The sequence below is a fragment of the Capricornis sumatraensis genome, chromosome 18 (genome assembly GCF_032405125.1).
Source record: "Capricornis sumatraensis isolate serow.1 chromosome 18, serow.2, whole genome shotgun sequence".
Taxonomy (NCBI): domain Eukaryota; kingdom Metazoa; phylum Chordata; class Mammalia; order Artiodactyla; family Bovidae; genus Capricornis; species Capricornis sumatraensis.
In genome coordinates, this window is record NC_091086.1 from 43,389,936 (window position 1) to 43,407,457 (window position 17,522).

The following is a 17,522-nucleotide window of genomic DNA, read 5'->3' on the forward strand; positions in this document are numbered from 1 at the left end:
CAGCTGCATTTTCTAAAAGGGTGGCTCCCCATCAAAGAGGGAAATAAATAAAAGCAGGGGTGAAAAAAAAGCCCTCCCCCCAGTTGTTGTCATCCATCTCAAACCGGCAACACTTATGAAATACCTCTGACTCTTGCTGGGGTCATAGTAGACTTTGGCCAGCCCGTTTCCAGTCCCCACCATGATCTGGTTCAGCTTTGGGTGCCACAGGCAGCGGACAACGCTCTAGAAAGGAAAGGGCATGGGAATCGTCTAAATGCGGCACAAATAAAGGGAAAGAAGACTCTGCTGGTACTTGGATGGCTAGTTTACCAAACTGAATGTCACCCTGATGATGACTTGTAGCTTTTAGGGCATTTTCTTCCAAACCACTGAGTTCTGCTCTATCACATATTACCTCTGCGACACTCTATAGAAATATAAAAGCTGCCCCCTTCCTGCCTTCTCTCCTCTCCTTTTCGGACAGCATCAAAACCACGAAGCTGGGCCTTCCCAGCTCCGCTGTCATGTGAGGCTGGCATCTCGGAATGCTGAACCCACATAATGTGGTTCATTTTACCAGTGAAGCAGATTTAGATCTCAGCGATTCATGCTTTTATGCACACAGTATGCCCCTCTGGATAGCATATTGAGGCCAGGTGGTTACTATTTTTAGTTTACAAAGATCCAAATCTCATAAAGCTTTCTCAGGAACAACACACATTTGTGAACTATGAATAATATTTCCCTATCTGTGAGATTAACCAGCAGGACAATAGCAGAAGTAAAACAGAGATATGGAATATAAAGATGTGATGTTAATCTGAACGAAAAGCAGGTTAGGAGAAGCTTCACTGGAAGAAGCTATGCTCCTGTGAATCATTACTGGTGAGGAAAATAACTGCTGTTCTGGGGTCAGAAAGAACTGAAAGTTCCCAGTGAGAACTACAATCTGTTTTTAATTTTTGCTGAAATAAGAGGGCAGAGGTGGAAGAGATGGCAGGGACAGAATTAAGGGGTGGCGGGGAAGGAGGCTAAGGTCGGTAGGCAGAAATACCACATGTTGGGTTCTGCAGATCTCACTGTGATAGAACAAGAAATGAGTGGAAACATTAATTCAGTGATTATTAGGAATCTCTCATGTGCCAAGTAACGTATAAGGACTAATAGGAAAGGGTACAATTAGATATTGCCATGTTACGTTCTAATATTAAAATGTAAATCATGGAATTTCTGTCTTCTAAATCTACCTTGGGCTGAATTTTTTTTGGCTTCTTCTCCCCAACCGTCTAGTTCTTTTGTTAAGATGGAATATCTGGTAATTTCTGCAATCCCTTTTGACAGAAATTCTGGCTTCCACTTGACTGGTTTAAAAAAAAAAAAATGCACGTAGTTAAATGGCTACAAAGCCCACTCTGAGATTCTGAGAAACTAACAGAGAAATGTAAGAAATGTGAAAGTGTCTGCAGAGCTTCTAATTCATGTCTGACAATATTCCAGAATAGTGGTTCTAACACGGCTGAACAGGGTTGAGATGTTCTATTGAAAAAATCAAACCAGAGTGCTGTGTTTATCCTACCATCAGGGGGAAAATTAAGGTAAACAGGCAGGTTTGTACAATTTTAAGTTTTCATCCCACAATTTTTTTTAAACCTATAGTATCTGCTACTCAATGTCTACTAGCAAGTGCTAAAAGATGATAAAACATATACAATGGTGAGTGAATATTAATAGGAAAACTTGAAAATAGTAAATCATATTTTTTCAGTAAAATGTGAAAGCAGTAAATTAAAGTTTAACAACTAGGGGGTAAGGTTACTGTCACCTTCGTGCATGTGCTCATGAAACTTACTTTACAGTGCATGTGTAGAAAAAGTCACACTTTTCTCCCAACAAAACTGCCTTGTTGGTAAGATGGAATTAAGCTTATCAATAGTTCATGGTCTGCAAAGCACAGCCTGACTACAAGGTGCTCCGTCGCTGAGACTAATGTGAGAACCAGGCCTAGACTACTGGAAATCTCTAGACGATCAAGGTCAGGTATGTGGAAACTTGAAAAGAGTCACAAACAACTTCACATTGAAGCTAGAATAAGCTCATCCAAGCCAATATTCATCTCCTTCAAGTCTTGGCTTAACTCATCACTATTCAGACCACCCTATTTGAAACTGCACCACACAACTCCCCTGATTTTCCTCGTTTTCATAGCATGTGTCACCTTTTAACATAACATACAACTTACTGTTAATCGTGCGTCTAACATAATATATAACTTACTGTTCATTATGCTTATTGTCTGGGCTTCCCAGGTGGCACTAGTGGTAAAGGACCTCCTGTCAATGCAGGAGACCCAAGAGATGTGGGTTTGATCCCTTGGTCGGGAAGATCCCCTGAACGAGGGCACAGCAACCCACTCCAGCATTCTTGCCTGGAGAACCCCACAGATAAGAGCAGCCTGGCAGGCTACGGTCCGTGGGGTCGCGCGGGGGCGGACACACTGAAGAGACTAAACACGCACGCACAGACGCTTCCTGTCTGCCTCCCCTACTAGAATACATGTTCTATACAGGCTGCTTTTGGTCTGTTTTGTGTGGCCAAGGATCTCAAGTGCCTAGATTAGCGTCTGATAATAAATATTTGCTGCAGGAATGAATTAAAAGTTACAACTCATCCAACCTAAATAGATTACTTTGCTAGGTGGGGTTGGAGACAGACAATTTTCAAGTTAAAATCATTACTGCCTATGAGAAATAATTTGATTCCTCCAGATTTTTATTACACTCAAGTATCATACAAACACAGAGGGTTAGTTCCCCCCAGTGTGGGCCAGAAAAGAGGGATGAACAAGAGCCAGAGGGGCAAGAGAAGACAGTGAGAGGGGCTCTCAAGGGTCTTTAGAAATCTCAGCTGCCATAATTGGCCCCAGGACAATTTTAAGGACATAGTACTAAAGTTATTTTCCTTCCTTGGTTCTCTAGAGGTCTGGCTAAGCAGTCTAAGATTACTGGTTCTCAAATATGTTGTCAAGCGAGCAGGGTACAGAATTGGAAAAGATCCACAACATAGGCCTGATAAATTCCAAGACACCAGCCAAACAGGCAGTTTCCAGGGGCAGCAGGTTACTGTTACCCTCTCCGTCTACGCTGAGGGTGTAAATGTTAGAGAGAGGCAATGGCTGGGCCAACAGACCAACGTCTGACTGCTTTCCAGGGAGTCCAAGCTCAGGGCACTGCATCTCTATTCCCGCTCTCAGTCTTTCCCTCCTGCGCCCTCACACGCACGTGACTGGGCAGCACAAGCTCTCATGGAGAAGCTCGTTTACCCTCCTTTTTACACGGAAGGAAGGAGAAGGCAAGTGAGCCCCCTCGAACTAAACAGTCATTCCAGAGCGCCATTCACTGCGGTGGTGAGCCACCAAGCACCCAATGAGGGTGCTGGGAGCAGTCCGAGTTAGGCAAAAGATACTTAAGGCTCAATTACCCTAAGACTGGTTATTAATCAAATACTACCCGGATTCCAAAACATTGAATGTAGAAACAGAATTCAAAGTCAAAGGTGGGTGGGCTTTTTTTTTTGTTTATTAATATTTATTGTGTGTGTTTAGCTAACCTTCGTAAACTTTGCAGCTAATGCGGCTCCACACTTTGTCCTGTCAAGGAAATGCATCTTATAGCAGAGAGCTGGCCATCTGCCAAACCAAACAATCGCTGAGACAGCAGCAAGGCTGGGGAGCAAGCAGAGCTGCCCCGCTGCTAACTTGTCAAACACACATACTGGGTTTTACATAACAACAATGGGACACGTGCCTGCTAGAAGCCCAAGGAGCTATCGTAAGACAAATGAGCTACAGCTACTTAGAAAGAGTGCATTCACTTCATCCACCATCCTCTGTTCTTGAAGAGGTACTTCTGCGGCTGGGGGCTTGCCACATTCAGACGGACAGATTTACTGAGTAAGACAGCGAATGGAGGGCAGAGAACACATCTGAATTAAAGGACCAGAGGGAACCATCATGACAGGAGATCTACACGGACCAAAGAGAAAGCACTGGACTGCCAAGAACTAGATTCTGAAGTTAGTCTGCATATTTTAAATATAATGATTTGCTTTATTAAGTTGATCAAGGATTTTATTCTTACCCTGATCCACTTCATCTTACTAAAGCATTGTGGAACCATCACTGGCTTCCCCGAGCTGCTTAAACTGAACCCCGTGCCAACATAAAATTAAGTTTAGCTTTTTGAACCAAAAGCTACTGTCATTTTAGATAATTTGGCGGTGCAGAGGAACCGTAGTCTGCCTCCAAAGTACTCAGCTCTAGCAGCAGCCAGAGAGTAACTGGTGCTAGAGATCGTAAGCAAGATGACAGGGCAGTAACCAGACTTTAAAGTGCTCAACATAGAGAGCTTTCTTCTCTGCAGAAGCCAAAGAAAAGAGAGGGGGGTGGAGCAGAGAAGAAGAAACACTCCGTGTACAAAAAGCAGTGTCAAGATTCCAAAACAGGAACTTTGGAATTACCCCTCTGCAAAAGTAAAACCGCCATAAAAACCCCAAATAATTTATTGCTGTGGTTTTTTGGTTTACTTGATGTGATGGAAGCAAATAAAAAGAGGAAGAAATCAATGAGAGAAATGAATTTGTATTTTAGGACACGGGAGGAAAGGAACTATCAGGTTATCTGCAACTTTATGTTATAAAAGTAGTTGACTCCTCACAACACTACAAAACTAATGATCTCACCTCGATTTCACAAGAAGAAGAAACTGAGGCTTGCAGGAAGCAGGGTAACATTCTCAAGGTCACAGAAAACTTGTACACAGAGGAGCTGGGATGCTCAGGGAGGTTTTCCCGACTCCCACGCTCATTCCTTTATACCTCCTAATTATGCAAAGCTCTGTTTTAGAAGATGGGAAGGAAAAGACGCTGCAGATTTTAAATAATCTCCAAACCTACCTAACTCAGAAGAAGTCCTAGCAAGTTTATACTAAAAAGCAGATGATATTACTAAAATCATAAAAGAAAAAGCCTGCTACTGCCCAGTTCACAAATGTTACTATAAAAGAAATCAATGCCTGCAGAACATCTTAGGCGTCAGTAATGCACATATCCAAACACCGCCCTTATTCAACTTCACACGCTAAAAGAAGCCCAGCACCCTTCCTAATTTTATATCTTAAACATGATTATGATGAAACACCCTTTCCTGATCCTTCCCAGCTGCTGACCCACACTGTAAAAGAAACTCCATCTGGTTTTTTCATGTTTGGTTTTTGTCATACAGTACAAGAATGGATAAGCTAACTCAGAGATTCCTTGGGAGAAGTATTTTCCAAAATTTTCAAAGGTAAGAGCCTCACACATTTCTGTGAAGGGGACTTTCACAGTTTTGCACATGTGTGTAGAGGCAGTCTCATGGTCGTGCACGCCCTCAGGACTGCCCAATACATCTGAAAGGCCATGTATATGCTGATGCCCAAGTTTAAGAACACAGATCGAGATGTGAGTCCACAACGAAGAAAAAGAAGGCAGAAGAAAATGGAAAGGTACTGGTGAAAACATTTTCTTTGGATTTGCACAAACCCAAGCTTTATTTCACAGAGAAAGAAAAATTGCTTTCCACATTAAAATACTGAACCAGGTAGGTAGAAGAGTCAGGTAGGAATGCTTTAAACTTTTCCAGGTTATCTGTCTTGTCCTCCTAAAGCCTTGCTTTTCCCAAACTTGGATTATTTTGCAGTATGCTTGGGCCATCAGGCTTAGTTTCACTCCTTTCAAGTTCAGGAAGCAAACCTGCTGAGTAAACCTTTGTCTACAATAAATAAGACTCCTCAACACCCACCTGATCTTCACGGAGACACCCCTCGAACAAAAATGATTAAAGACATTTTCTCTGCTCTTCTAAGTGAGCACGTGCCTATCCATTTTTTCCCCTCCACATTCCTCCAACTCTAAGGAAGTTCCATCAGAGGGCCAGACAGGTAGCAATTGTCACTCTTCGCTGAAAATCTTCTTAATCTCCCTTCTTCCCTGCCCGAAACAATTCTCTCTCTGATAAACCAGACAGAAGCCCAATGGTGAAAAGAAAATTTTGTGGCACTTTTATAAATGTAATGATTGTTGAAAACAAGCAAACAAGGAAAAGTGTTGCTCTATACCTGCCATAAATATCTGGTACAGATGCACAGATTATGCTTTTTGAAAAGAAAGTGAAAATGTCACTAGCTCAGTTGTCTGACTCTTTGGGACCCCATGGACCGCAGCCAGCCTCCTCTGTCCATGGAAATCTCTAGGCAAGAATATTGGAGTGGGTTGCCATTTCCTTCTCCAGGGGATCTTCCCAGGGATCAAAGCCGGGTCGCCTGCATTGCAGGCAGATTCTTTACCATCTGAGCCACCAGGGAAGCCCTGGTGAAAACTTTTTGAAAACTGGCATTTAATTATCAAATTAAGTCCTATCAAACTCATGGAAAATACATTTATTAAAGTCAGTTTATTTACAGACTCTGGTCTAAAATTAAGGTAACTGTTAAAGCAGTAAAAATCTGGAAACTGGTAATTGTCCTTGGCACAAAATGAATCACATCTGTAGCTGATAATAAATTTGCCTAAAGAATTTCATCACGAGAAAAAGTTCTCAGAGAAAATGGAAGGTCTCTTGGGTAAGAAAATTAAATACAATCTTCTTCATCTAATTCAAAACACTAAATGTCAGTTTGCTCCAGTCTGCTATTTGAGAAGAACTTACAAAGGCAGAAAAAAAAAGCACAAATAATGACTGAAGAAATCTGATAATTATTTTGATTAATGACAGTCTAGGAGCAGGAAACAAATAGGTGGAGGGAAGTTAGAGTCCCCAGGGTGAGTGACACCAGCGGTGGGTCAAGGCAAATACCCACCTAGAAGCACTCACTGCAGGCACATCCCCAAAATTCTCACAGAACTCCCTATTGGTGGGCACAGGATGGACCAAGTGTGCCGAGACATGGAGTCCTGGGGGGCTGAGACGGGCTGGGGCGCTATAGCCTCAGGCAAGTCAGCACCAGCACAGAGTGGGTCTGTCTGTAATATCACACAGTACCTTCTGTTATGAGCACCAGGCTGTGAAAAGCCTGGGAAGCACTGCCTAAGGCCATCTCTCTCGATCAAATCCACACAGACCCAGACCACTTTACCTTTCTTCATTTGGCAATAGTTTGAGATGGGCATAAAGATAATAAGCATAAATCTTTTCTTTATGTAAATAAACAAAGCACAAATGGATACAGCTTTAAGTCCCTAACTAACTACTAGGCAGAAGATATATATGATCAGATCTTAGAAATCATCAAGCATGTAAAACCAAAAAACTGTAGGAGAACCTGAGTCCTCAGAGATGAACCAACTACACAGGATATGTAAAGCACTATTTGTTTTAATATAGTATAGGTAAAGAAGTGTTACACATTATACTCTTTTATTGAGCCCTTTGTGGGGGGTCTCTAAACCCCTCATCATACAAGATGATCTAGCACTCCAGAAAAGGGGAAAACACTATCCTGGGACTATGAGGTAACTCTTTGTTTCCCACACTAATATGAATTGTGAAAGTCTGGCCAGAATTCTGATGGAACAGCTGGAAAACTTGTTACCAAAGAGCACTCATCAAATTCTGGTTGGAAGAGGGAAGTCTGCCATAGAAACTCCTACAAGACACGAAGTCCTTTACTTGGTCTTCTCTCGGTGGGGAGTGGTGTGGTGCTGGAGTTGGACAGCAGAGCCCTGTCATTGCTGTCTTATATGTTTATACATGTTATAAAGAATAATGTGTCATTTTGAACATCGACAAAATTGACCTATCTACAAAATCAACCTCTCTCTTTTTTTGACATTTTATGGAGTCCAGTATGTTTCTCCTTCAGGGCTGTGTTATCTATTAGGTGAGTCTTCGTCCGGGTTTGTCATTTATGGCAATCCCATCTATACAAGGAAGTATATAGATTTGCTTAAATGCCAATTATATAAAACACCAAACTCTTGTGTAGAGAATGAAAATAAAAAGTTTCTAATTAATCAAAAGGGAAACACTATTTCTCTTGTTTTGAAGTACTACAAATAGAAGTAAAACAGTAACACAAACATTTCCTTAAGACTGCTGACACCAAGTAAGCAGAGGATGCCTTTTAATACAGCATGTTGCAGAGTTAAATGACACTAGAAAATGAATAAACTATGAAACTGAATAAGACTTTCTTTGACTCCTCATTCTTCAGTGATTTATGAAGCCTGAAGGAGGATCTGATAGGCTCTTCATGAGATCAGACCTGTCAATCTTAAAGGAAATCAGTCCTGAATATGCATTGGAAGGACTGATGCTGCAGCTGAAGCTCCAATACTTTGGCCACCTGATGCAAAGAACTGACTCCTTAGAAAAGACCCTGATGCTGGCAAAGATGGAAGGCAGGAGGAGAAGGGGACGACAGAGGATGAGATGGTTGGATGGCATCACCTACTCGATGGACTAGAGTTTGAGCAAGCTCTGGGAGTTGGTGATGGTCAGGGAAGCCTGGCGTGCTACAGTCGACGGGGTCACAAAGAGTCAGACACGACTGAGCAACTGAACTGAACTGAAATGAGATCGTTGTCAAATACATAACTATAGGAAAAGACAACTCACTATAGGCTTTGAAACAGGATTCCTACAGTAAACATTATTTCAAAGAAGAGAATGTTGAATAGAAAATCTAAATAACCGCTCCTGAACTAAGAGTCTACTGGTTAAATTTATAAACTGTGCTTTGAAAAGAGACTGGAAATAAGAACAGAAATGAGCCGATAAGCATATGAGAATTTGTCTTCTCTTCTAAGGAAGAATAATGACTGGACTTTCGATAAAATACAGTGACAAATTCCAACAAACAATTTTTACTTCAAAGCAGAGTGTGTTCTACAAAATAGGCCCAGGAAACAGATCATACTCATTAACAATATAACAACCGAAGCAAATTATATTCATTACAGTTTTAGATTACCAGTATTTTAAGCATCCACAGTAAATCTGCTTCCTCTACTGAACTCAAAACATAGCTATTTTTAGTAAGACTGAAAAAGGATCATCTTAAGTTTTAAAGAAGCAGACAAAATCTGTACTTCTTTCATCGAATCTAAAAGAAAACATATTTATGTTCTGAAATTCCAAATTAATTAGAAAAAACTATTAATAAAAAACAAAAGCAAGAGAAGCTGGCATGGAATAGGCTATGATATTAAGTACCAATAAGAATATACTAAAATAAAATATAATAAAAGGTAAAGCAAAATTAACAAATACATGTTCACCAAACACCTACTATGTGTCATATATTGTTCTAACTCTTTGGAATATAACGTTCTGGCCACTCACATGGCACCAAGGAGCCCCCTTACTCCAATTTGCTCACTGGAGAATCTAGAAATGATTGAGAAAAGCATATCAAAGGTAAAACAGAAGTGTTGAGAAAATACAACCCACAAGAAAATGTTAAAATAACAATATCAACTAAGTTTGGTTCACTTAGACAAGAGAAGACAGAACAGTAACTTTATAATCTTCAAGGAAACAGAGGATGTTGACCAGCTGTTCTCCAATTCCTTGAGGACTACAGTAAAGGACGTGGGCTCTAAGCATGAGAATGTAGGCTAAAAGTAAAGGGGAAAAAAACAGCTGATGGTAATGAGAGTTTTTATAAACGGAAATGAACTCTTTAGGGAGGTTGTAAAATCTTCTGTCAAAAGTCTAATTTTCATATAAGAGAGCTGAGTCGTAGTCCTCAGGTAGGCAAGAAGATGGGCTCTGGACAACAATACTGAGACACTAAGCAAAAACAATCTGCCTGCAATGCAGGAGACCCTGGTTTGATTCCTGAGTCAGGATGATCCCCTGGAGAGGGGATAGGCTACCCACTCCAGTATTCATGGGCTTCCCTGGTGGCTCAGATGGTAAAGAATCTACCTGCAATGTGGGAGACCTGGGTTTGGTCCCAGGTTGGGAAGATCCCCCAGAGGAGGGCATGGCAACCCACTCCAGCATTCTTGCCTGGAGAATCCCCATGGACAGAGGAGCCTGGCAGGCTACAGTCCAGGGCATCACAAAGAGTTGGACACAACTGAGTGACTAAGCACAAAGCAAAGTCACAATATGCCTGATGCCCCAGCTAATGAAGCAAAAGCCAGCAGCTCTGCGGTGGTACTTACATGAAGGGAACTTATCACCAGCATAGGAGAGGGGACTTGCACTAGGACCAGAGAGATCAATTTATTTCCTATAATGTGAATGTCCCTGCAAATGTGTGGTGATCTTAAACAATTCCTCTTAGGCACATCTGCTGCAATTTGTACTATTTAACTATTTAAATACTATTTAAACACTGTATTTCATACAGTGTTTCCCATCATTGTTATCATTTTTTAATTAAAAAAAAAATTTCCTGGTGCTGGGTGAAATAGAGGGATCACATTCCACTCTGTCTCTTTCTCTGAATGCAGTTATAAAACCCAAATTTGAGGATTTTGAAAAGTAAGTAGGAGTAGGTGGACTGGGAAATTAGTCCAGAACTCAAACTACACTGAAGCAGCATCAAGTTTACTATTTCCCCCAATTCTGGTACTTCACCCTACCTCCTGGCCCCCTAAAAAAACTGTGATGAACAAAATATCAAAATTTTAAATTAAGACAGCCTCAATTCAACTTAGTTTTCCTTTTGTCTCACTCAATATGGCCTGAAATAGTAGTGTTACTGTTCCCATTTTTATTTAGAGTATTGGAATTTTACTTGTCATGAATTTTTTGCATTAATTTTATTTTTTATAATGTTGCATTAAAATGTTAATTTGTTTTGATTACTGAGTTTTTTGATACCTTCTTCTATTTTGTGTTTGAGTCTGACTCTAGTCCTGGCCCTGCCTCAACTATAGCTCATTCTATAACACAAAAATTAGCTCAAAATAAACCACACACCCAAAAAGAACCAGAGTAAACCATAAAACTTTTACAAGAAAACACAGAAGAAAATCTGCATGAGCTGGGGTCAGTCAAGGAGTTCCTAGATGTGACAGCAAAACTACATTCTATAAAAGAAGAAAAACTGATAATTTAGACTTTATCAAAATTAGTTTCCTTTGAGGGACTCTATTAAGAAAAAGAAAAAAACAAGCAATAGACCAGGAGAAAATATCCCAAGAACTTGGTATCTAGAAAATATAAAAGACTCTCAAAATTAACACTAAGAAACAAACCTGATTTAAAACTGAGCAAAAGACTTAACAGGCAGTTCACCCAGCATGACATAATCACAGAAAATGAACACATGAAGATATTCAAGTCTCCCACATTGCAGGCGGATTCTTTACCGCCTGAGCCACCAGGGAAGCCCATGAATGCTGGAGTGAGTAGCCTATCCTTTTCTCCAGGGGATCTTCCCGACCCAGGAACTGAACCAGAGTCTCCTGCACTGCAGGCAGATTCTTTACCAGCTGAGCTACCAGCGAAGCCCTCACTGGTCATTAGGAAGACACAAATTATAACTATGATGAGAAAGCATTTCAAATTACCTGTTTGAATATATAAGATAAAAATGTTACAATACAATGTTGGTGAGGATGCGGAGCAAGTAAAAAACACATATACTGTTGGTGGGAATGCAAAATAATACTGCTTATCTGAAGATGGCTTGGAAGTTTCTTATAAAAATAAATATACATTCATCATATGACCCAGCAAGCCTATTAGGTATTTGCCCTGGAGAAGTGAAAAATTATGTTCACACAATGAATGATTGCTATTGTTGTGGTTTAGTTGCTAAGTCATGTCCAACTCTTTTGCAACCCCATGGCCTGCCAGGTTTCTCTGTCCATGGGATTTCCCAGGCAAGAATATTAGAGTGGGTTGTCATTTCCTTCTCCACGGGATCTTCCTGACGTAGGGATCTAACCTGTCTCCTGCATTACAGGCAGATTTTTTAGGGCTGAGCTACCAGGGAAGCCCACAAATGAATGCTTGCAACAGCTCTAGCCAAAATCTCCCAAAATTAAAAATAATCAAATGTCCTTTAATAGATAAACAAACTGTGCTGTATTCACACAGTGGAATACCACTAAGCAATAAAATGTTAACAAGTCAGTGATACACACAGCTGACCTCAATGAATCTCAAAGGATGCTGCTGAAAGAAGTTGATCTAAAAAGGTTACACACACTATGAGTCCATGTACATGACATTCCTGAAAAGTCAACACTAAAGGGATAAAGAACAGACCAATGAATAGCAGGGATAAGGAGCTGAGAGTGGGAGAGGGGTGAGAGTGTGACTACAGAGGGATGGCACAAAGGAGTGTTTGGGGGTGACGGAACTGTTCTGTATCCTGACTGTACTGATGGGACTACAGGAACCTATAGGGGCCAAAAATCACTTTAAAAATAATAATCAGTACTACTAAACTTGTTCCTTTCATTTTCCTTATGTGAAACATTTTAAGATTTGATAAGGTAGATGCTGGGCTTCCCTAGTGGCTCAGCAAGTGAAGAATCCACCTGCAATGCAGGAGACACAAGTTCAATCCCTGGGTCGGGAAGATCCCCTGGAGTAGGAAATGGCTACCCACTCCAGTATTCTTGCCTGGAAAATTCCAAGGACAGAGAGCCTGGTGGGCTACAGTCCGTCGCAAATAATCAGACGTGACTGAGCGACTAAACCACCACCACCACTAAGGTAGACATTAACAGTTAAAGCACCATGAAATTGGTGATTTCTTTCCTTTCTACTCTCGTATGCCTACAGATGAACACTCAACTGCACTCTTTAAATCCTGAGAACTGCTGTGCTGGAACATCCATAATATAATACTGTTAGGTGCAATGAGAAGTAATTTAATCACACCTTACAGACAGCAGTCTGGTGTCCTGTACACTGTGAGGTAAACATAGCAGGAGATTCCAGCTGAGTTCCAGTCACTGTTAAAAACTGAACTCTGGCTTGTATGCTGCCTCCTTCAGGAAATTTCAAGAAAGGGTTTAGTAAGTCAAATCACAAAAGTAGTAAAATCTCAATATTGTTTTTCCATTCTAGCCCAATGGCATCTCTTTTCATTGCTAATTAAAGAAAATATTCTTACAGAAAGTGGCACTGACTGATCACTGTGCTTTACAGTAAAGCATTATCCTAGTTACCAGGCTGGAAGTTAGCTCAGGACCCAGGAAAAAGGCAGTACTGGAAAAAGAACTATGTAATTGCTGTGCTGGCAAACTGACACTGAAACTCCATCATCCTCTATTTACTCCCAGGTTCCCTATCAAATATTAATATAACTCAGAAGGCCAGGAAATACACAGTGCACACACACCCTTTTTTGTTCCCAGTGAGCAAATGCTCAATAAACCTAGGTTGAGTATACTGTCGTATCATTTGGCAATGGGAGAAGAGACACATTTTACTAAATACAAACATACTGATCAGGATCCATCTAGAATTTACATTGTTTAATCTTCCCAAGAAAGTGAATTTCATTAAGCTGATATTGCTTTATTCAAAATAATACATAATTCAAAGCAACTGCTATTTCCTAGCCAACCAAGCAGCCTGATTGCTCTTTAATAAAAATCAGATAATGGAAAGCTAGTTTAACTCAAAGCCCATTTTTTTCCATTCCCTTGTGCTTCACATTAAAAAAGGTTTCACTGTATTTTAGAAAGCAGATAAATGCCAAATATAGTCTTTCTTTCATTTTCAATTGGCATTTGCACTGCCTATAGCTCAAGTTCCCTCTGTGCACTATTTTCCTTAAGTTCCTGATTGGGCAAAGAGACCACTTGACTTGTCTATTTCTAGAAAACATTTAAAGAGGTGTGATTCGGCCCGAGCTGGGACTAGTAAGACAGATCATTAGTCTATTCCCAGTATAAATCAGAAGAACAGAGGAGTTCTTCAGCTCCTTCAGAGACAAGCGTTCACAGGCACAGCTTCATTAATTCATTAAGTTTGGAGTAAATTCCCAGACTAGCTATATCTGTATTCAAATATGAGAACAAAGACACATTCCAAAGCCAATTCTGAGGACTCCCTGGAATATCCATTCATTTGAATGGCCTTTCTGCTCTCCTTCACGTGTACAAATAACATGGGGTAACTGCAGTGTGAAGAGTCAGCATGTCCCTTACACTTAATAAGATAAACAGCTAGATTCATGAAGGGCCTATTACTTCATGGCCCCATTATATCCATTTCTCTCTCTTCAATCTCTTTGGATTCAAGAAAACAATATTCTCTTCTAATAAGAACACAAAAACTTTAATATAAAATGGAAGTGGTAATCCTTTCATTTTATGTTTCATGTCATATTAACACATATAGCAATCTTTTGGATATCAAAATTTTTTAATGTAAATGTCATATTTGGTATAGTCTGTGGATAATATGATATGATACTTTCTCAGTGATCTCTTCTATATTGTTATACTACTTTTATAATCAGAAAAATTCAAAATAAAAAAAAGCTAATCTGAGGTTTCCCTGGTGGCTCAGTGGTGAAGAATCTGCCTGTCAATGCATGAGATAAGGGTTCGATCCCTGATCTGGAAAGATCCCACATGTCATGGAGCAACTAAGCCCACGTGCCGTAACTACTCAGCCTGTGCTCTAAAGTCAGGGAGCTGCAACTCCGGAAGCTGGCGCCCTAGAGCCTGTGCTGTGCAACAGGGGAAGCCACTGCAGTAAGTCCACGCACCCACCGCAACCAGAGAGAGGCCCCCGCTCCCCACTTGCCAGCAACAAAGATCCAGCAGAGCCAAAACTCAATAAATAATATTATATATAGAAAAGGCTACTCTGATATGTCCTCATTGCAATGTATATAGGAAGAATGTATGTACATAGCAAGAGTCAGATCTTACAAGGTGAAGAAAAATAATGTGAACTCAAGTTCTCTTCAGAACTTCACCTAAATTAAAGAAGGAAACACAGTTGGTATTTTTATGGAAATTTTGTTTTCTTAAAGCAATCTCTTTTTTTTACACAATATGGACCTTACCTTCTTATGCAATAAGCTATCTTTATAAGTCAGATAAATGGGTCTGAAATAAGAAACTTTCCCACCTTTTGGTAAATATATAAACTATTACTTAATTAACATGCTTTTAACAATAATCATGTATTTTGCAACCATGATAATTAAGGGGTAGAGAAAATAGCCTGTAGATAGGTAGGCATGAAGTAAGTGTGAAGAATCCAAATTTCATCTCTCCGAGGAAAAGATTCCAGAGAACAAACAAGGGTAGAACTCTACGATAATCCTTGTTCTTTGCCATCTGGTCTCTTCAATGATTAAAAAATGTTCCTAAAGATAATCAAATATTCTTTCAGTTCAGTCGCTCAGTCCGACTCTTTGCCACCCCATGAATCGCAGCACGCCAGGCCTCCCTGTCCATAACCAACTCCAGGAGTTCACTCAAACTCATGTCCATCAAGTCGGTGATGCCATCCAGCCATCTCATCCTCTGTCGTCCCTTTCTCCTCCTGCCCCCAATCCCTCCCAGCATCAGGGTCTTTTCCAATGAGTCAACTCTTTAAATAATCACAAATGAATTCTTGTCTTCCTTAAAAGACCTTTACTATAATCTTTCTTATATGGGTACTAGGATTCTCAATCAACTTTGAAATGCCTAAGGCAGTCTAGTTGAAAATGCCAAATCAAGTTTCTCTAACCTTCCCTTCTGTTCAGCAGCCAAATGCTAGCTCAGCTGTGTGAGATGCTATAGCTATGTTTTAAAAATAGAGGTTTAGTTTTTTCTTCTCCTCGCTTTGTTCGGTCAGCGTTCACAGACATTGAGGTTCCTCAAAAAACGACTTAAGCAAACAAACAAACTAGAAGAAAAGTCAGGATCAAGTGGGAAATTTCTTTTTCCCTGCTTACTTAAGGGAAGTAAGTATCTCTTAAATTACTGTCCAAAGTAACTGAGCAAAAGAGGCCCCATTTCAATAATGCCAGGTCAAACCAGCTTTATTTCACTATGCTTGGGTGACAGTGTCAGTGGTAATATGCTAGCACAACTGCATACACCATGTCCCTTGATTTATTTATATGAGGGAAAAAGGAAATTCTATTAGTTATTCTGCAACAAAGCATAGTTTGATGAAAAATCACTAAGCTAACAATAGTTTAAAATGTATTTCAAAGCATTTCCCAAAATACTTGGAACTTTGAAAAGACTGAAAATTTCCTATGTATCTTCCAAACGTAATTACTCAAAAAAAAAAAAAAAAGATAGGTCATCTCAAATTACATTTTGTCCATCCCTTTTCTCCAATGCTTTTCCCCCACATAAAATAGAGTAATGAACGCTGTTTACACAATATATAAAAACTCTAGGGTCCCCTCTTACACAAACACAAAAGCAAGCTTATAAACTTAAGATCAAATTATATTCTGGAATTTATCTTTAAAAAGAGGCTGTGCACATTACTCAAATTACAAAGAATTAGATAATAAATGAGGATATGCATTTTTTTCAACTTGAAGAAACAAAATTAGACTACAAAGGAAACATCTAAAAATAATTTCAGCAGAACTGTAAAATGTCTACAAACATCACAGAGTAAAATTAGTAAATATCAGACATTTGTCATCTGCTAGTTGAAGAGTTTTGAGATTCTCTACACTGAACAGAGAAAGAAAAATTTTCAAAAAATATGACAATGCAGTGTGTAACTAAAACATTTTTTAAAAATTTGTTTCAAACATAAATATGGAAAATATAACTGTTATATTTTTAAAAGATATTTACTGTTAAGATTACAGGACAGTTTGTAGTTATTAGGAAATTAATTATACAGATTAACATTCTCTAACTGAAAACAGTGTTTGGTTCTCTATATACGTTGTGAGCTTGGCATTCCAGTATATAACTATCTAGGGATTTATTTATTTTTTAAAAAGACTGTGAGAAAATCATACTTCACTGAAGTAAATGGCTTCAGGACAGCTCTAACACATCCACTGCCTGTGCCAGGTCAAAAAAGCAAACAACTAAATGCTGATGTTAAGAATATGAGATGCTGTCTTCTATCTAAATTAAAATCCAATAGAGTAATAAGTACCTTATTTTACCAGTGTGTGGCATTTCCAAAGAAATGACAATTCTGGTCTTTTTGTTCCTTAACAGTCACATTGACATTTCTTACAACAGGGATTTGAGAACCAGGTTTTTATTTATTAAATTAATTTTTATTGGAATATAGTTGCTTTACAATGTTATGTTAGTTTCTGCTGTACAGCAAAGTGAATCAGCTATCTGTATACATATATACTCTCTTTTTTGGATTTCCTTCCAATTTCAGTCACCACAGAGCACCGAGGAGAGTTAGAGCTATACAGCAGGTTGTCACTAGTTATCTATTTTATACATGGTAGTGTTACATGTCAATCTCAATTTCCCAATTCATTTCACCCCCTCAATATCATGGTATCCATATCTGGTTTTTAATGACAAAAATACAATTAAATAAAAGAGGTGGGTTTTGGTCCCTCTAGCACAGTGTC

General features: G+C 39.5%; 1 protein-coding gene across 2 annotated transcripts in view; it reads right to left on the minus strand.

Annotated features, from left to right (window-relative positions):
- WDR70 (WD repeat domain 70) overlaps nucleotides 1-17,522 on the minus strand; it is a 267,755-nt gene that overhangs the window by 22,048 nt on the left and 228,185 nt on the right. For both annotated transcript variants that reach the window (XM_068990587.1, XM_068990588.1), the window contains one exon: nucleotides 125-225. In XM_068990587.1, the coding sequence (XP_068846688.1) occupies nucleotides 125-225 (101 nt within the window). The remainder of the gene's footprint in view (nucleotides 1-124; nucleotides 226-17,522) is intronic.